At 33.9% G+C, this 19,639-nt stretch overlaps 4 protein-coding genes, 1 long non-coding RNA gene and 2 pseudogenes across 8 annotated transcripts; 6 read left to right on the forward strand and 1 right to left on the reverse strand.

Annotated features, from left to right (window-relative positions):
* On the reverse strand, nt 465-2,557 carry LOC104769866. The gene is made up of 4 exons (XM_010494188.2): nt 2,450-2,557; nt 1,670-1,856; nt 1,492-1,558; nt 465-1,398 (listed from the first exon to the last, which is right to left on the reverse strand). The coding sequence occupies exons 2-4, from the start codon at nt 1,816-1,818 to the stop codon at nt 1,075-1,077; spliced, it is 540 nt and encodes a 179-aa protein (XP_010492490.1). The 5' UTR covers nt 1,819-1,856; nt 2,450-2,557; the 3' UTR covers nt 465-1,074.
* Nucleotides 4,599-6,017, forward strand: LOC104769867. The gene is made up of 3 exons (XR_764443.2): nt 4,599-4,870; nt 5,144-5,212; nt 5,516-6,017. It is a non-coding gene; the product is annotated as an uncharacterized LOC104769867 (long non-coding RNA).
* LOC104769870 (caffeoylshikimate esterase) lies at nt 9,683-11,962 on the forward strand. Of its 2 annotated transcripts, XM_019242248.1 has the most exons (9): nt 9,697-9,767; nt 9,947-10,165; nt 10,342-10,371; nt 10,451-10,577; nt 10,670-10,816; nt 10,910-11,040; nt 11,138-11,275; nt 11,364-11,462; nt 11,562-11,962. In XM_019242248.1, the coding sequence occupies exons 2-9, from the start codon at nt 10,022-10,024 to the stop codon at nt 11,784-11,786; spliced, it is 1,041 nt and encodes a 346-aa protein (XP_019097793.1). In that variant the 5' UTR covers nt 9,697-9,767; nt 9,947-10,021; the 3' UTR covers nt 11,787-11,962. The 2 variants fall into 2 exon arrangements, with proteins under 2 accessions (XP_010492491.1, XP_019097793.1); XM_010494189.2 differs by having other exon boundaries at nt 9,683-10,165.
* On the forward strand, nt 12,215-18,076 carry LOC109131361. 3 transcript variants are annotated; one of them, XM_019242249.1, is made up of 2 exons: nt 12,215-12,278; nt 17,670-18,076. In XM_019242249.1, exon 2 carries the CDS (start codon nt 17,689-17,691, stop codon nt 17,890-17,892), a length of 204 nt encoding a protein of 67 aa, XP_019097794.1. In that variant the 5' UTR covers nt 12,215-12,278; nt 17,670-17,688; the 3' UTR covers nt 17,893-18,076. The 3 variants fall into 3 exon arrangements, with proteins under 3 accessions (XP_019097794.1, XP_019097795.1, XP_019097796.1); XM_019242250.1 differs by lacking the exon at nt 12,215-12,278 and adding an exon at nt 14,892-15,276; XM_019242251.1 differs by lacking the exon at nt 12,215-12,278 and adding an exon at nt 16,727-16,906.
* Nucleotides 12,299-13,916, forward strand: LOC104769868 (annotated as a pseudogene).
* On the forward strand, nt 13,974-14,978 carry LOC104772281 (monoglyceride lipase-like). The gene is made up of 6 exons (XM_010496913.1): nt 13,974-13,988; nt 14,093-14,149; nt 14,218-14,308; nt 14,401-14,547; nt 14,650-14,762; nt 14,880-14,978. Exons 1-6 carry the CDS (start codon nt 13,974-13,976, stop codon nt 14,976-14,978), a joined length of 522 nt encoding a protein of 173 aa, XP_010495215.1.
* On the forward strand, nt 16,345-16,712 carry LOC109131362 (annotated as a pseudogene).

The raw sequence follows: 19,639 nt of genomic DNA on the forward strand, positions 1-19,639 counted from the left end.
GCCACAACAATGACTTTGTAGGAAGATGACCATAGGTCGCAAGTTCAAAAGGTAAGATGACCGGCGAGAACTGAGAATCGAAATAGCTCTGTTATTTGGAAGAGACCTACTAATTTGCGTTGGATCAAATGCAACTTTTTCACATCAGACACGAAAAGTATATGGTGGATGGAGAAACAAAACAAGGGATTCTGGAATCAACAAAACCATGAACAAGACATTAAAAGTTTAGTCCTTCCACACATGGCAATAGCATTGTGAAGGTGATACATATAGGACGCAAAACTTAATAGTCTGATAACGCCACAAAAATTTGCAGATATGACCAAACATTACATGTTCCACGACATAGCAGATTTTACAGAAACTGATTACTTTAAACTCAACAACATATCTTCACCATCACTTTGAATGTTCCAATATTTGACTTTACTTACAATATTGGATGAGTTCCAATATTTGACTTTACTTACAACACTTTGATATACGGATGTATCAAAACACCAGAAACAGAATACATACATACATAAAGGGTCAAGAGAACTTCAGATCACCAGGACAAAAAGAAGAAACATAACTATACACAATGGTGACTTTCTTCTCTGAACGAAGATAAAAATCCAAATTGATTATCTATATTACAACGAGAAGATAGAAACAAAGAGTTCTTCTTTTTTTCCCGAGAAAATTTTACAGATTCTTCTTCTAATCTTCTTTAAATACTAAAGATCCGCCCGACCCAGAAAAAACACCAAACGAATACATTGATTCGACTCTTCTTTAAATACTGCATATTTTTATATACAAACACTAACCTGAATAATTAAAAAAAAAAACGGTGACCGGCGACGGTAACTGATCTTCATCTTCCCCCCCACTTCTTCCTCCTCTCTCTCTCTCTCTCTCTCTTAGGAAAAGATGAAAAACAAAAAACATATTCATTTACTTCAAAAATGGTAGCACTAGTAGACTAGTAATGGTAGCAGCAAGTAGCAAATCAAATCCTCCTCTGTTAGGCATTGGTGAACGGTTTCCAAATCTCTCTATGTACACTTGTTTTTTGTTTTCTGTCTACTAAGCCATGGCAGGGATGCTTGAGTTTTGGCGATCACGGTTCAAGCAATCGAATCCTTCTACTCTAACTGCAGGAGAGTTGAGTCCAAACTTCATCCTAACACAACCACGGGACGAGGACGAGGATGATGATGATGAAGATGGAGACGGGAAAGCAGTTGCTGAATTGGGCTGAAGGAAAGGAGAGTTTGGTGAGATTGGATTGAGTTTCTCATCTCGAAAACGAGCATCTTGGACTAATGGGTTCACTGCTCTGCTCGGTGGTGAACCGGGAAAATATGGTGGTGATGATGATAGTAACTGCCCTATTGTTCCATTATCCTCCTGAAGATATAACAACAAAGAATTACAAATCAGAATCTTCTAACTTAGGAAAGCTTAAAGCTTTGAATTGAGTCATGAAACAGAGAAGCATACCTTTCTACGAATGATGTCCAAAAGCTCAGCACCAGCTTTAGAATCACACAAATCAGCTGCAGCTTGACTACAAAAATCGAAAAAGAAACAGACTTTATCATCAGCACTTGTGGTTTGTTTAGAAATGACTGCAGAAACAAAACAAAAAAAAAGGAGGATGCTTTGAGTAATTAATTACCTCATATGTAATCTAAGAGGACGAATGACGTTGTTGGCGAGTAAACCAACACGTCGAGGCTTAGGACAAACAAGAAGATCCTTACGATCAAATCCCATCATCTCCTCACGAGACATGAAGGCGTTCTGCTGAAGGTTGCAATGATTCATCTTTTTCCTTTCCCCCTTTGATCCACACCGAAGAACACCTGAATCAAATCGGAACCAAATCAGATCAGATCCATCACAGCAATAGATTGAAAGATAGGGGAGGAACCCATAATTGAATTAACTTCTGAATCCAATTTGAAAAACTAGGGTTTACTTTGTAAGATCTGACCCTAGAAACAACGGATCTGAATCAGAGCTTTTTCAACCTTAAACGAATCGCTTAAAGGTTGAAGAAGAGAAGAAGAAAAAAACAGATCATTTAAAATTCAGAGAGATTTGGCTAAAAAAAAGGATTTTTTGAAAAGAAAAAAAAAATAAAAACAGAAACCAATTTCGGATTAAAGCCAACGATGGCGTTTGACTGAAAAGGCTAAGGGCGAAACGAAACCCTCAGATCCGAGATAATTCAAAAATTCATAAGATGAACCCAGAAGAAGTTTTGGCTCAAATAAGAAACAAAACTAAAAGGGCTACAAACAAAACAAAAAAAAACGAAAACGACGGATCTCTAACATCTATGAAAACTTATTGTAAAAATGAAGAAAAGAGAAAGAAAGAAGAAGAAGGTGATCTGTAAAATCAGCCATGAAAGGAACTTAAGAAGAAGGAAGGAAGGAAGAGAGAGATGTACCTGAGTAGTAAAAATCTCCGGGAGAGGAGAGAGAGAGAGAACGATGACAGAGGAGAAGATAGGAGTAAAGAGAGGGAGAGAGAGAGGCGAAAAATCGTCGGAGGAAATAAGGATTTTATAAAAGGATTGAGAGAGAGACCAAAAAAGTGTGGGTGAGGTTGAAGACAACGTGAAACGGTAACGTTTTGCTGATATTAGAAATTTTTCTTTTTTATTTTATTTTTGATATATAAAAAAAAACAAGAAAACTGCTATAAATCGCCGTCGTAATAGTGATATTTGTGGACAGCTTAAATATTCCTATTTCCATGCGTTTTTTTTTTCTTACTATTTTTTATTTATTAATAGATTAGTCAACATTACTAATGATTTTTTAATAGATACTTCCTCTCTCTCACAAAGATTGATATTTTGGAATATATTTTTATCCCACAAAAATTGATGTTTTGCAAACTTCAAAAAATAATTATTTAAAATATTAAAATTTTTGAATTGTTATTGGTTTATATTTTCTCTCTCCCAAAAAGTAATTATAAATTAATTAACAAATAAAAACTAAGGCCTTGAATGGTAACTAGTTTTTAAGTTGATTTTGGTTTTTGATTTTTTGAAAATCTATTTCTTTACCATTCAAGATTTTCAAAAATTGGATTCCCTAAAGATTAGGAAAACTAGTTTTTAAGTGGTTTTTCTAAATTTCAAAGAAAAACTAAAAACCATAAATTTGAGATTTTGTGGAAAACCTTTTTTTCCAGCGTAAATTTTTATTTTTGACTTTTTAATTTATTAATTTTTAAATATACAGCAAAAACCAAAAACCAAAAATTGAAAAACAAAAATCCAAAAACCAAAATTTAAAAACTAAAAACCAATGAAAAACTTATTGCCATTCATAGCCTAAAAATTTTCTTAATAATATGTGTGAAAGTCTCAAAACATCAATCTTCATGAGACAGAGGGAGTATCATTCTTTTTTTTTTTTCACTATACCATTATTTTTACTGATATCTTAACATAATTAATGATTTTGTTTGGTGATTAGAACAATAGATTAATATTAAAATTTCCAAAGATAAATAAGATTTTTAAGAGTATTTTTGTAAATATGATTTCTTCCAAAAAAAATACTATTATCATAACTTTTTGTATCCATAGGAATTACTTATTCAATCCTTCAAAATAAATAAATGTTACTATATATGACTTCAAAAAGAATAGACTTTGATATTTTATTTAAATTGAATAAAATGTTAATCTAAATTTATTTTCACACTGTATATAAATTTGCAAGAAATTAGGAACGGAAACTTTATTTTTCTATAATATAGTAGATCGGAGCCATGGAAACCTCTTATTGTAAATTAGAAAACAAATATTTTCTATTACCATTCTCGTATATTACACATTTTTATAGTTTAAAACTTTAGGGCATGTTTATCGGGGGTTCATAGAGAAGTTGTTAGTATTTTGAAGGAAAAAAATAATTCAGAAGAAAATAAAAAATCTAAGGGAGCCTCTTATATAGTATACCCAAATCTAATCTAAGAGTACGTGTCAGATTTCTATTGGTCAAACAGAATATTACAATTAATCTTTTTTCCATTTATGATTTGTGTTTCTATTTTTAATATGCTTTTATGTTTTGTAGGTTTAAAATTAATTAAATGCAATATTTTCAAATGAGTATTAAAATTAATCATTCTCTCCATTTATAAATTGCACTTCTATTGTAATATGTATTAATGTTTTTATTATGTTTTGTATGTTTGAAAATTAATTAAAATACAATATTTTCTAATTTTATAAAATTTTAAATGTTTACATATTTATACCACTTCTATTCTATTTAAAACTTTTAAATTTTAAAAAACAGTTTTTTCAAAAATAAGAGACCCAAAATAAGAATCTACCAATAAAAGAGAAAATTTTATCTAAGAGATTATGCATTCTTATATTCCAAACAGTACATAATTAATTCATAATAAATTTAAGAACTCTCCTACTTAAAGACTACCGATAAACTTGGTCTGAACATTATCGGGGGGTTTTAGAGAGTTTTAAGGGGGGGTTTTAGTGAAAAGAAGGAAAAAAATAAATAAGAAAGAGGAAAAAGAATAAGAGATCCTCTTATATAGTAGACTCAATTTGCATATAAGAGACTCTACGTGTCATCAAATGGTTGGGCAAGGAGATAAAAACTTTTGATGGTCGATTAATTGTTTTTCTTCCTCTTCCTCTCCTTCTCTCTGTCTCTCGAATCAGAGGAGATTCGGATCTGAGGAGATGTGAATCGGAGGACATTGAATCAGCGGAGGTGAACTTAGACGAGATTGATTTTGCAACTCTGTGTAATCTCCTTTTGTCAACGAAATTATTATGGTTGGAGTCAAGAAGCTAAAGATATGGTTGCTGCTTTCTCAGGTAATTCTTGAACCAAGCTTCCCGGCTGCTTAGTAACATATAAGCATGTTAAGTTATTTTTTTTTGTTACTTGTGTTCGATCCTCTCTAGTCTCTAGGTTTATCTGCAATTTCCTTTGCTTTCAAAATATTAACGACCTCATCCCACGTTAATCCTCTGAGTTCCTTCTTTTATTGAAACTAATCACAAAAAGTTTATCTCAAAGAGTTTGTGGCAATGTCTTGGCTTAGTGTTTTTGTAGCATGGATCTAGCTAGTATTTGTGTGATTTCAGGTGATGATTCTCTCCCCAAGCCCAACAGAGGAGGATATAGGACTGAACAACCAACTTCAGAATGAACCAGTAAAGAGTCTTTCTCTGAATCTTTTCCATCCATGGTGTTGTTTGAGATTTGCATATATGGTTTTGATTAGATGTTTATCAATGGTTTCTGAGTGATATGAGTTTAGCTCATTATCTCTTATACTTGTTCCTTTTCCTCTTTTACCCCATGAATTGGTTATAATATCTGATCGGTAATTACTGTGACTCTGCAGTTTTGATCCTTTTGATACTTGTACAAGAAACTACTCATCAAAGTAATGGTTGATTTCTTGTAAAGTTCATTTTTCTTACAAAGATTTGGTGAACAACATTGACATGCAGGAACCGTTGAGGCGTGAAAGCTAAGACAGACAACAGTTCAGTTGGTGTGGTAACAAGAGATGGATAGGCTCGTGCATAAAAGTTAAGGATAGGGTCGTTTTACTAATTCGCATCTCTAATTTCAGACAGTAGTTAGCACTTTTCTCTAGTATGTTGAGAAAATTATAACCTGAGTTACCCACTTCTTGGCCCTCTTCTTGTGTCCAAGAGTAATGGTGGGAAAGTGGTAATTACGATATAGCAATACCGATATAACTATATCAGCAGGTATTGCTATATAGGTGGTGGTCTTGTGAAAATGTAGCAGTGGTGACCGGTTGGAATTGTACTTGAGATTGCAAGGCAGCTTGCAGGTCATGGATTGACTGTTGTTCTTACAGCCAGAAACGTGGATGCTGGCCATAATTCAGGTTTCAACATATGACAATATATGAAAATTGAATAAGTTATACACTGATTTGGCAAAATTTTGGCACAATTCTATCAAAATTACAATTAATCTTTTCTCCATTTATGATTTGTATTTCTATTTTTATTATTCTTTTATGTTTTGTAGGTTTAAAAATTAATTAAATGCAATATTTTCAAATCAGTATTAAAATTATCATTTTCTCTATTTATGAATTGCACTTCTATTGTAATATGTATTAATGTTTTTATTATGTTTTGTATGTTTGAAAATTAATTAAAATGCAATATTTTCTAATTTTATAAAATCTTAAATGTTTACACATTTATACCACTTCTATTCTATTTAAAATTTTTAAATTTAAAAAAAACAATTTTTTCAAAAATAAGAGACCCAAAATAAGAACCTACCAATGAAAAAGAAAATTTTATCTAAGAGATCATAAGTTCTTATATTCCAAACAGTACACAATTAATTCATAAAAAAATTAAGAACTCCCCTTATATGAACCCCCCAATAAACTTGCTCTAATATCATCATCATCGTGTGAATGTGAACAATATTGTCGGAAAGAGTAATGTAGTTTGTGTTGAGATTGGATCCTCAAAAACGATTCTGTGACGATATGCTAACGCGTCTGTGTCGTTGGATAGACGACAATCCATTAATGCGATGCCAAGTGTATATGATGAGTCAGGGTCACGTGCAATTTATTTTAGGTGAGGAGGAGTTAGCATGATTTTGTTTTTCAAAGGAGTTTATTTAGGGAGGAAACCTCCTGATTTTTTATTTTATGCAATAATAGATCTCAACAAACTATAGGATTTTTTTTTTCACATTTTCTTATAGTCTTTCATGAATTATTTATTTTAAAAAAAAATACAAGGGAACATCATGTTGTATTGAGAAAATCATCGGCAGAATTTAAGTTTTATTTTTATGGATTCTATATCAAAAAAAAAAAAAAAACCTTCTTGCTATTTGGTTCTCGGACTTTTCGCTTTTTTTTTTTTTTTTTTTGAAATGAATGTTTTCAAAGGTGAATTATAAACCACATCAATTCAATGGTTGATCTATCTGGAGTTTTATATTTTCATTGGTACCTTATATCAGAAACTTTGAATGGTTCTAAGTGTAAACTGTAAAGCACATCAAATATGGTTGGTATAATTAAAGATCACAGTCTTGGTTTTAAATAGCGCGCCTGTGGCGCGCAATTGCGCATGGCGCAGTAAGTTTTGAAGAAAAGGGCAACCAAACTTGGATGCGTGGCGAGATCTATGATGCGCGCGCCATATGTGAGCCTCGTCGATGCGCGAGGCAATCATGGCGATCGCATCATTGGTTGATGCAAAAACTCTTCAAAACCTGCAACAAAAAACTTTGTGATTTTAGGGTTGTTAGGAAGAGAACAACTAGATGCAATAGGATAAACCATTTTGACAAACCGAGCTGGTTAAAACATGATTCAATTAAAGAGATTTGGTAGTTTCCCAATTTGAAGATGTTTAATTCCGAGTTCTCTTTAATAAATCACCATATATGAACAAAGCTTGAAGGATAAAACTATATGTAGAAAATCTGTTAATGGAGCGCCACAAATCCAAAAGGCGCGCGCCTTAGTGCGCCATGGCGCATGGCTCATTGATGGACCCTTTGTGCCATGGTGCGCTTTGCGCCATTTAAAACCAAGATCACAGTTGAGAGTGTGTGTGTGTGGGAGTTGAACGGTTCATGAAGAAGGTAGCTTTTAAAAACTACCTCCCAGCTAATTTATAATGGCAAAACAGTGTGAAAGTTTAACCACCATAATACTAGCAAATCAATCTGTATCATTTTATATTCCGAGTTAAGACCCTCTAGTAGACGAGTGTAGTCACTAGTGAGGCTACTTTGACCCACTTGATGACCTTAACTCTAGTCTCTAGGCATAGGTTTAATCTAAACAACTCTAGACATTTGCACAGACAAAAAAAAAAGATTCTAAGTACATATAAATGATAAATCACAACATAAATTATGTGTGTGTGTTCTTGTGCAAATAGTGTCAATTTATTTGATTCCTCTAAACACCCAACATTTAAAAATTTGATGAGGTAGTAAAATAGAGAAGTTGAAGTATTGTTTTCAACTGCCAGCTTCAAAAAATGCAACTTCTCTATAAAATCAAATTTCATGAATTACAGTTGAGGTACCAAAGCCAAAATCTCTTATTTAAGTATACAAGTTAGTAGTTTTGTTTACGACACAGTTGGCACAGATGTAGTTTAGTTAAAGAAACTTATAACTGATATTCAAACGTATTAATAAAATTTCAACTACTGATTAAGTTTGATTTTTATAATCTAACCCCACCACACATGACAGTATACTATGTCATTGTCTTTATTCTGGAAAAAAGAAGTATAATCAATCAAATATATATAAATTTCAAAACAATACGATTGGCTTTTCTTTATTCTTCCTTTGTTCAATGCGTAAATGGCTCGCATGTCTCTCCCACTGTCCCTTCTTTTCCTAAAACAAACAAAACATCTCTCTTTCTCTCTCTCCCCCCATTTAAATAGCTTCTTAATTATTTTCCCAACATTTTCTCCACAATCTCCATAATTCCGTGACTTCTTTGCCTAAACTGTTTTATTTATGGTTTATTGTCTACGTCTTTATAAGTAGACATGAATACGGAAAACGTTGGATAATAAAATATGTGGAAGAGCCATAGAATCCTAACGTTATGTTCTTTACAAACAAGAAAGTTGGTCAAGAACAAGAAAAGAGGAAAACAAAATAAAAAGACCTGGCAAAGTTGCATCGATTTTTAAAAAGAAGTTCACAAACGTACGTATTCCACTACCTCTAATCTATTTCGGTGAAAAATAATGAAAAATAAAGAGAGATCTAGATTACAAGATTTTTTCGTAAAAAGGGAATATTAAGTTATAAGAAAAGTGACTGTATGTAAAATTAGGTTCAAGATCCCTTTCAACGAGAAAGACTAAATGAGGGTTGAGTTTTGTGTATATTAACAAGGATATTATGTCAGGCCAAGAGTCAAATTTTATTGAGTTCATAGTTTATGGTTTCTCATGTTTTCTTCTATTTGAGTGTACATTATTATAAACTAATAAAATTTCACTATATTTAGATAGCCAAAAAAAAATTAAATCCAAGCAAGGTAGCATTCATGGAAAATGTAATGTTAATTAAGAAAATGATTACCCAATATTTCACATAAAAATAAAATAGTCAACTCTGATAGCAGTATGTATTACTGTATGTGGTGATGCGGACACGTTAACTATGGAAGCCAGCAAATGAATAAAGAAACATCGGACCTGATAAACCATTTCCGGTCAAACTTCACTTATGACTAATGAGAGCGTCACAGACACAGAGGCATGCGTTTTAAATATACTTTTCTTTTAATAAATAAAACCCAAAAACAAAAATCTATTATATAAAAAAAAAAGAGATCTATAAAAAAAAGTAATAAAGTAAAACCCTAGATACTCATGTGAATGTAGGTTTGTTTAAGAGGACAAGAACCGCAGAACTCATTAATTCATAGAATAATAATTGCGTAATTCTCATTGTTTTCTTATTACGTGCATTATTTTGTTTTCCCCTCTCACTCCCTTTCGTGTAATCTTCTTCTTTTCTTTCTCAAAAAAAAAAAAAATAATAATAATAAAAAAATTAGAAAACAACAGTTTAATTGATTTTTTTTTTCTTCTTATATATAAATAATACTCCTACAAAAATTCAGAACGAGTCTCTATTTTAGAAATTTTTTGTTAATGGCTCTGAGATCAGCAAAGCTTACACTTTTCAGCCCTTTACACGGTAGCACTAGTCACCAATATTATTCGTAATTATCCATTTCATCTGTTATTATTCTTTTTCAAACTTGAGACTTTTTTTTTTTTTTTTTTGGTTGGAAAAAATAAAATTGTTATCTCAAAAAAAAAAATAATAAAAGATTTTGTTGTTTGCGTGGATCAATTTGATTGATCTGCAAAAAGGAGCAATTTTTATAATCAGGGTTTGGGGATAAAGGAAGAAGATTTGTGTGGCAACGAAGTAGTAGTAGTAGATCGATGGCTCCGACGACGGTGAAGCTAGACAAAGATGAGGAGCTCCGGCGACTCAAGGAGGTTAATATTGACGAAGCTTCAGCGCGTCGTCATGTTCGTGATTCCTTAAAAGACATCCAGCTTAATCTCGATCATATCCTCTTCAAGGTAACAATTCCAAAAAAAATCTGAAATTGAATCTATTTGCCATCTTCTAATTGAAATGGTTATACGAAAGGTTGAGACTTTTAGACTTAGTAGTTAGTATAGACCACTACTCTGCTTCAGCTTTGTTTTGAGATGTCTGTGTTTTGTTGATTTTTTTTTTTTCATGATGTTTGCAGACACCTGAAAATGGAATTAAGACTAAGGAGGTAAAAGGAATTAATGTTTTCTTAGCTTGAAGGAACCTTTTTGTTGTTGTCTGTGGTGATTTATGATTGATTTATGTAGTCTTATGAGGTGAATTCGAGAGGAATTGAGATTTTCTCCAAAAGCTGGCTTCCTGAAGCTATTAGCCCTAAAGCTTTGGTTTGTTTCTGCCATGGTTATGGAGATACTTGCACCTTTTTTTTCGAAGGCATGTTTCTTTGTGTTTTCTTCTTCTTCTTTAAATAGCCAATGGTTTGTGTATGACAATGAGACTGAGGCTTGTTTGATTGCATTTTGCAGGGATTGCAAGGAGATTGGCATTATCTGGTTATGGAGTTTTCGCTATGGACTATCCAGGATTTGGCTTATCGGAAGGCTTGCATGGTTATATCCCTAGCTTTGATCTTCTTGTTCAAGATGTCATGGAGCATTACTCCAAGATAAAAGGTGGTAATTAATAACATTTGATTCACATGAAAGGGTAAACTTTATGTTCATGTTTTAGGTGTCTTGATAGATTTTGAATCTTTTTGGATGCAGAGAATCCCGAATTTAGTTCTCTACCTAGCTTTCTCTTTGGACAGTCAATGGGTGGAGCAGTGTCGCTCAAAATACATCTAAAACAACCAAATGCGTGGACTGGCGCAGTCTTGGTAGCACCAATGTGCAAAGTAAAAGTCTTTTCTTGTCTTTCTTCTTATTATTGCATAGTCATTAAGCAAATCTCTAATCATAACATTAACTTGACATACACCTATCTGCTTTTAGATTGCAGATGATTTGGTTCCACCACCGGTATTAAAACAGATTTTGATCGGTCTAGCCAATGTTCTACCGAGACATAAGTTGGTTCCACAAAAGGATTTAGCAGAAGCAGCTTTTAGAGATATCAGGAAGAGGGAGATGGTAAAAAAACATAAATAACAGATTTGATGTACTTATCACCCTTTTTTTTTTTCCTACTAAACCCGTCTTCTCGATTTTGTGTTTGCAGACACCATACAATGTGATTTGTTACAGCGGCAAACCGCGACTACGCACTGCAGTAGAAATGTTTCACACAACTCAAGAGATCGAAAAACAATTGCAAAAGGTTAAAAAAAAAAAAAAGAAAAGAAAAAAGTATGAGAAAACCAGAACTTAGAAGAGCAGAATCAGAATAATGACATTTCTTCATTTTAACCCTTTGTAGGTGTCTCTGCCAATATTGATTCTACACGGAGAAGCTGACACAGTGACAGATCCTTCAGTGAGCAGAGAGCTATACGAGAAGGCGAAAAGTTCAGACAAGAAGATAGTTTTGTATGAAAATGCTTATCATTCCCTGCTCGAAGGCGAACCTGATGACATGATTCTCCGTGTCTTGTCCGATATCATCTTGTGGCTGGACGAGCATAGCTTGCAAGCTGAGGGATGATCATAAGTTACTTACTTCTATGTAGCTTATGAAAACGAACATTTGTTTCGTTTTTACTGTTAGGTAGGATTTGTTTGTTTCCAACGAATCTAGTAATAAAATGATCAATTATTTGCAATCAAATTTACAAGATTGTTCCTTTCAAGGGGTGCTCAAAATAGTTTGAACTTTGCAAATATTTGTGTCATCTTCTATACTTGGGCTAAAGTTTGGGTTTTTTTTTTTTTAATTTTTTCTAACAATCAAATCTCAAATGAGAGTTGTATAAAAAGTTAAAAACCATATTTTACAAACGTACTACAACTGATATTGGTTTAGTGTTAGTTGAATTAAGCATTTCTCCATTTGAGAGGAAAAGAGAAAAAAGAATTTGAGAGGATTAACAAGTTTGGGCTTTTGGGGAAAGAATCGAGTTTGTTAATAAATGGGCTTTTCGAAAAGCCCATATTTTCTTCGTTCCTTGAGATTTCGCCTCCGTGCTTTTGCTGATCGGTAAGTCTCTTTCTCTTTCACTTCCTTCGCTTGCTCCGCCGTTGTTGTTATATTGATTGAGTTTTCTTCTCTTTAGAGGTAATGCTGATGTTTTCTACTAAAATCTAAGAGATTTGTTAAATGGTGCCAAAAAAAAAAAAAAAATCCAGCTTGTGTGATTTGTCTTCTGATTCATTGCCTTATTGCTTAAGATTTACTATGGTTTTACTTAGTCTCTGTATAGTTCATCAAGCATTGTCTCTTGCTCCGGACTAGTATGATTGAATAGAACAGATTTTTGTTTTGTATGTTTTACTTATCAATAGACAACTGAGAGGATAGTTCTCTTGATAGTGAAAGCCTTCAACTTTGGTTGAACTCTGTTACTTCTCAGTTTTTGTTCATGGATTTTTTTTATAATTTTAAGATAAATGATTCGTATTTGGTTGCTTGAGTTTACATTACAAGGTTACCTGTTCTGTTGGTACTACCAACTTGGTAGTAAGCTCCTATGCCTTATAAAGTCTGACCTTTTCTTGTTTTTTCTCTTTTGCAATTAACATTGGGACTTTGTAGGATGCTAGAGTTACGTGATAGAGGATGCTGCTTGCTTATCTGTGTAATCGTCTTCATAAATATTGTGCCTTGTTACAGCCATGAGAGACTGTAAGTGTGTGTGTGTACTTAAGAAAAACCTCACATTATTCCCAATTTGGATTCTTTATTGGTACAGTAGAAATGATGTGTTTATTATTAGGTTTGATGATGGGAAAACTTTATATGCTGGGAAGGAACTATGGAAGGAGACACTGCCATTGCAATCTGGTTCTCGAGTTTACAAAAGTCAAATTCTTGGTATGAAGTCAAGATATCATACCCAGCTTCTGTATGTTATCTTGCTTTTATTTTGTTGCCAAGTTTTTCTTTTTAGTGTATCTGTTTGAATGAATAAGCTGATCTGTACTTATGATGATAACAGATACCGGCTCTATTTTCGTTGCAACTACTGAAGAATGGTGAGGTGGGTTTGAAGCTGAACCAAATGAGGAGATTACTAAACACTGAGAAATTGATCTTCAAAACCGAGAGTCTTGAACAAGTTAATAACAAGGTAGTGGTCATCATCTTCAAATCAGTTCCTACAACTTTGAAACATTGATGATATATGTATAGCTCTTGAGTCGTTTTTGTTTCTGATTTAGGACGGATTGTATGTTTTGGTGACGGTTGAACCTCAAGGCATTGTAGCTATACCAAGTTTCAAAGAACGATCCTTCATCATTTACAACATAGGCAAGCCTTTTTTTTTTTTTTTTTCTTTTTTTTTTCACTTGCTATCACCGATCTTTTTCTTTTCACAACATAGAAGAAGTTGTAGTGAATGAAACTGCATCTATATGTTAAAAGTCTGTAAACTTTCTTCTTTCGTTTGTGACAGTTTGTGAAGAACAGCTCTTCGGCATCCCTTACTCAAGCTGGTCAGTGGTGGTTTTGGTAGTTTTGTGTCTAGTGGCCGTGTTGATTCTTCCAAAAATTTTCCCGTCTTATTTTGTAATCAAAGATGGAGATCGTGATCGTTAAGAAGACGCATGGTTTAAATTTCATTACACACTAATGATGTTTGTTTTTCAAATTCTTTTGTTAATCTTTTTTTAGTTACAGCGTTGATTATTAAAATTATATGAAAATTAGTATTAATACGATCTTCTAATTGAAATGGGTATAAGAAAGGTTGAGACTTTTAGACTTAGTAGTTAGTATAGACCACCACTCTGCTTCAGCTTTGTTTGAGATGTCTGTGTTTTGTTGATTTATTTTTTTCATGATGTTTGCAGACACCTGAAAATGGAATTAAGACTAAGGAGGTAAAAGGAGAGAATGATCTTGTTGTTGTTAGTTTATATAGCTTGAAGGAACCTTTTTGTTGTTGTTTGTGGTGATGTATGATTGGTTTATGTAGTCTTATGAGGTGAATTCGAGAGGAATTGAGATCTTCTCCAAAAGCTGGCTTCCTGAAGCTACTAGCCTTAAAGCTGTGGTTTTTTTCGAAGGCATGTTTCTTTGTGTTTTCTTCTTCTTCTTTAAATAGCCAATGGTTTGTGTATGACAATGAGACTGAGGCTTGTTTGATTGCATTTTGCAGGGATTGCAAGGAGATTGGCATTATCTGGTTATGGAGTTTTCGCTATGGACTATCCAGGATTTGGCTTATCGGAAGGCTTGCATGGTTATATCCCTAGCTTTGATCTTCTTGTTCAAGATGTCATGGAGCACTACTCCAAGATAAAAGGTAATTAACAACTTTTGATTCACATCGAGTGACTCTCGAAGGGGTAAACTTTAGGTTCATGTTTTAGGTATCTTGATTGATTTTGAATCTTTTTGGATGCAGAGAATCACGAGTTTTGTTCTCTACCTAGCTTTCTCTTTGGACAGTCAATGGGTGGAGCCGTGTCGCTCAAAATACATCTCAAACAACCAAATGCGTGGACCGGTGCAGTCTTGGTAGCACCAATGTGAAAAGTAAACTCTTGTCTTTCTTTCTTCTTATTTGCATAGTCATTAAGCAAATCTCTCAGTATTAGGAATCATAACATTAACTTACATACCTATCTGTTTTAGATTGCAGATGATTTGGTTCCACCACCGGTATTAAAACAGATTTTGATTGGTCTAGCCAATGTTCTACCGAGACATAAGTTCCTTCCGGCAAACGTTTAAGCATTTCTTCCAAACAAAGAATCTGAGAGGAAAAAAGAACAAAAGAATTTGAGAGGATAACAAGTTTGGGCTTTTAGGGGAAAGAAACAAGTTTGTTAATAAATGGGCTTTAAAAACTTTTTTTTATTAAAAGCCCATATTGGGTCGATACCTTGGAAACCCTAATCATCGAACAATAAAACCTGATTTTAACGAAAGAAACTGAGCTGCGAAGGAGAAAAGCCGCAGCATTTTTGACATTCCACAAAGGGTTTTTTCTTCGTTCCTTGAGATTTCGCCTCCGTGCTTTTGCTGATCGGTAAGTCTCTAAAAGGTTTTCTCTTTCACTTCCTTCTCTTGCTCCACCGTTGTTGTTGTTATGATTGAGTTTTCTTCTCTTTAGAGGCAATGCTGATGTTTTCTACTGAGATCTAAGAGCTTTGTAAAATGGTTCGGAAAATTTTTTCAGCTTGTCTGATTTGTATTCTGATTCTTGACTTATTGTGGTTAAGATTTACTTTTAAGTCTTTGTAGTTCATCAAGCATTGTCTTTGCTCCAGACTAGTATGATTGAATAGAACAAATCTTGTTTGGATGTCTTCTTGATATTGAAAGCCTTCAGCTTTGGTTGAAACCTCTGTTTTAGAAATCGCAGCTGCGACTAGCGAGAAAATCGGAGATTAAACGGGTATTAATTGGAGACTAGTTTTAGGGCTTTTCTCCATTTTATGTATATATATTAGTGTTTTATATATAAATTATGTAAAGTAGAGTTAGTCCAGTGGTTCTGACTGTTCATATGACCCTAAAGGTCATGAGTTCAAGCCCTAGTTACACATTTTCGGTTGGTTTTTTATCTTAAGTTTTAATAGAGGGTATAAAGGTCATTTCACTATCATCTTCTTCCTTCTTTTTCTGCAACCCTAGCTGGTGGCCGAATTTGTTTCTTCATTTTATTCACTTTTCTCTTTCTTTTTCTTTAAAATTTTACTTAAAATCAATAGATCTACTCAAATGCATTTGATTTCTTAAGTTTAAAGAGCAAAGTTTTTTTTTTTTTTCAACTTCCGATTTTTCTTCCGATTAGAACAAAATCCCGGCGGCCGGGCACCGCCGAACGCCTTTCCGGCGAGGAATCGACCGCCTAGACCGATTTTTAGAACAGGGGTTGAAACTATTACTTGCCAGTTTGTGTTCATGGATTTTAAAAATGATAATTTAATAATAACTGTATTAACACACAAAATGTATATGAAAAAAATCAGTCAATTGAATTAACGCAAGTCATTAAATATGCATTAACCAACATAGAAACCATAAACATGAGAACCCCATAAATATGCATGTTTATCGTCAAATCCTAATCAAAGTGATTGTTATATGAAGTATATGGAGATGAAGAAGCTTTTCAAAGTTTTGGTCTTCTTGTTCGGTTACTTGACGTGTTAATGGCAATGGTACCGTATCGTGGTTGTGACGTTATTGGAGTAGATTTGGGAGATGGAAAGGGAAAGAACGAGAAGAGAGTGAACAAGGAGGGTCGTAAGAGCATGTGCAACGGCGTGCACTTGAGCTGTCCTTTTTTCTTGTGATTTTAATTTAATTCAAAAAAGCCCAATATCGAAGAAACGATTCTTATTCTGGGACGTTTTTCGTCCGTCGACTTCGACACGTGCTTTATTGTGATTGGCTGTAGAATTTGTCTAGGATTAAACGAAAACATTTTCCAGAGAAAAAATTACTTCGACTTCTTTCTTTTCTCTCGACAAAGACGATAAACCGATACACATCCTCGACGATTTCACGAAGCCAATCCGTTCTTCTCACCGGATGTTCTTGACGAATTACCGAAGCCGTTCTGTCGCATTCTTTGTGGAAGCCAAAAAGAAATCAGCTTTCTGTATCTCTATCGGATTTTTCGAGTAATCTGCGAAAACATAAAGCATCAGGTTCGTTTCCATTTTAATTTTGTGATCCTTTTGACTCATTTGTTCAAAAGATCCAGTTTTTTTGCTTGATAGATTCTGCTCTGGTTTTATTTTTGGCATCTTGATCTGGGTTTGAGTTCTTCCATCAGTTGGGATTAAAAGATGCTAGCTTTGGATTTGTAGATGTAGAATTAGAGTCTGTAATGCTTTTATTTCTGCTTTAATTTTGATTTTGACTGTGGTTGATGATTAATTGGAAGCTAAAAAAGCATCTGATTTGAGCCGATTGTTATAAGCTTGTGAACAAATATGTTTAAACTGATGCACCTGGTGAGCAGCTGATTGAATTGTTCTATCCAGTCTCCATTATAATGCAAAAGAAGAGTTCTTTTTTTGCTGTAATGTTTTGCAATCTTCACACCATGATGTTACTCATCTTTGATTTTCTTGTGCTTAGAGCACTGTCACTTTTGTCTTGGCGTTGTAGTTCTTAGGATGAGCATTAACAATTGGAAGGGTCTTTCTATTCAATCGATTTTGATTTTTGTGTTTTCACTATATGAACAATATATGTCAATGTTCTACGATGGCCTCAGAGCTTCTGGAGTCTCAGTTCTGCTATGTTAAAAGGAGTAATTAGAAGTGTTGTTATATACATGTTTCGGAGTTCTCTTTAGTTACTCATCCTGTGATTTGTATAGATTGAACAGTTAGCTAAGACTTTGCATACTTGGGGTCTGTTCTGTAACATGTGACAATTTTTACACTTTCTTGAATGTTGCAGGTTTAAGACTTTAAAAACAATGGCTGGATTTCCAGGTTTTAGTTACCTTGGTCCAAAAAGCAAGAACACGGTTGTAGCGGGAGGATTAACGGCTTTTGTTTTTGGGGTATACTTCTACACAATGAGGGCTGTTGGTGGCACGGACGAACTTCAGGTGGCTATTGACAAGTTCGAAGGCCAAAAACCAGTTGAGACTGACACCAAGGTTCCATCTAAAGTCTAATCCTCACCGGCTTGTTATGTCCAACCAAACTCGTTGTTGTTTATCTTTTGTCTTCAAAGTTCTTTACTTCACTCTCGTTCGTTAGATTGGTATCTGTGTTTGAGTCTCAGTCCAATCCCTAATTCAGTGTTTTAAACAAGAGAATTCTGATCAGGACATGTTTTTAATGTTCTTGACAAATAGACATTAATGCTCATATTAAAAATAAGAACCTTTCAAAATATTACTATTATAATTGGGTGACCAAAAATGAAGGACAACCAATGCCCATGGTCTAAGTTAGTTTCTGGTCCGAGTCGTAGTTCTTGCGGCCACTAATTGTCGAGAAAGTAAGATTTTTACTAATGGATGTTGTATTAATCTCTAGTTTATGTCTCTAGTATTTAATTATGGGGAGAGATGATAAAGAGAGATGTTTTGTTTGTTTTAGGAAAAGAAGGGACAGTGGGAGAGACATGCAAGCCATTTACGCATTGAACAAAGGAAGAATTAAAAAAAAGCCAATCGTATTGTTTTGAAATTTATATACTATTTGATTGATTATACTTCTTTATCCAGAAATAAAGACAATGACATATACTGTGTGGTGGGGTTAGATTATAAAAATGAAACTTAATCAGTAGTTGAAATTCTATTAATACGTTTGAATATCAGTCATGAGTTTCTTTAACTAAACAACTTCTGTGCCAACTGTGTCGTAACCAAAACTACTAACTTGTAGACTTAAATAAGAGACTCTATAAGATTGAGGCTTGTTTTAGTTTCAAGACTTTGGCTTTGGTACCTCAACTGTAATTCATAAAATTTGATTTTATAGAGAAGTTGCATTTTTTTAAGCTGGCAGTTGAAAACAAAACTTCAACTTCTCTATCTTACTACCTCATCAAAATTTTAAATGTTGGGTGTTTACAGGAATAAAATAAATTGACACTGTTTGCAATAAATAGTTGCATAAGAACACAGACACATAATTTATGTTGTGATTTATCATTTATATGTACGTAGAGTCTTTTTTTTTGTGTGTGTGTGCAAATGCCTAGAGTTATTTAGATTAAACCTATGCCTAGAGACTAGAGTTTAAAGGTCATCAACTGGGTCAAAGTGGCCTCACTAGTGACTAGACTCGTCTAGCCGAGGGTCTTAACTCGGATTATAAAATGATGCAGATTGATTTGCAAGAATTTGTATGTGAGCAAAGCAAAAGTAAAAGTAAGCTACTTTGTAATCTTAGCTAAATCTGTCAGATCAATGCAACATTTAAATTACCAGTTATATAGACTTCTACATAACTGATAATCAGACTTATTATGACAATAATATGGTGGTTAAACTTTCACATTGTTTTGCCATTATAAATTAGCTGGGAGGTAGTTTTTTAAAGCTACCTTCTTCATGAACCATTCAACTCCCACACACACACTCTCAACTATGTATGCTTTATAGTTTACACTTAGAACCATTCAACATTTCTGATAAAGTACCAATGAAAATAGAATGCCCTTTTTGAGAGAAATCGCGCGCGTGTACTTCACTCGCGGCGATTTTTTCTCCCAAAAAACTTTCTCTTCTGATCACAATCCCGTGAGCCGTCGGTCGGGTCCTCCATTGATTCCAGCGACGAAGAGGACCCCGTGGCTCATGGTGCTTCATCCGTAAACCGGCGCATCAACTAGGCAACTTTCTCAGATCAGAATCAAGGGAGAAGTGGAGAGGAGAAGTTTCTGCGCGACACTGTCGGTGAGAGCTC

The sequence above is a fragment of the Camelina sativa genome, chromosome 20, assembly GCF_000633955.1.
Source record: "Camelina sativa cultivar DH55 chromosome 20, Cs, whole genome shotgun sequence".
Taxonomy (NCBI): Eukaryota; Viridiplantae; Streptophyta; class Magnoliopsida; order Brassicales; family Brassicaceae; genus Camelina; species Camelina sativa.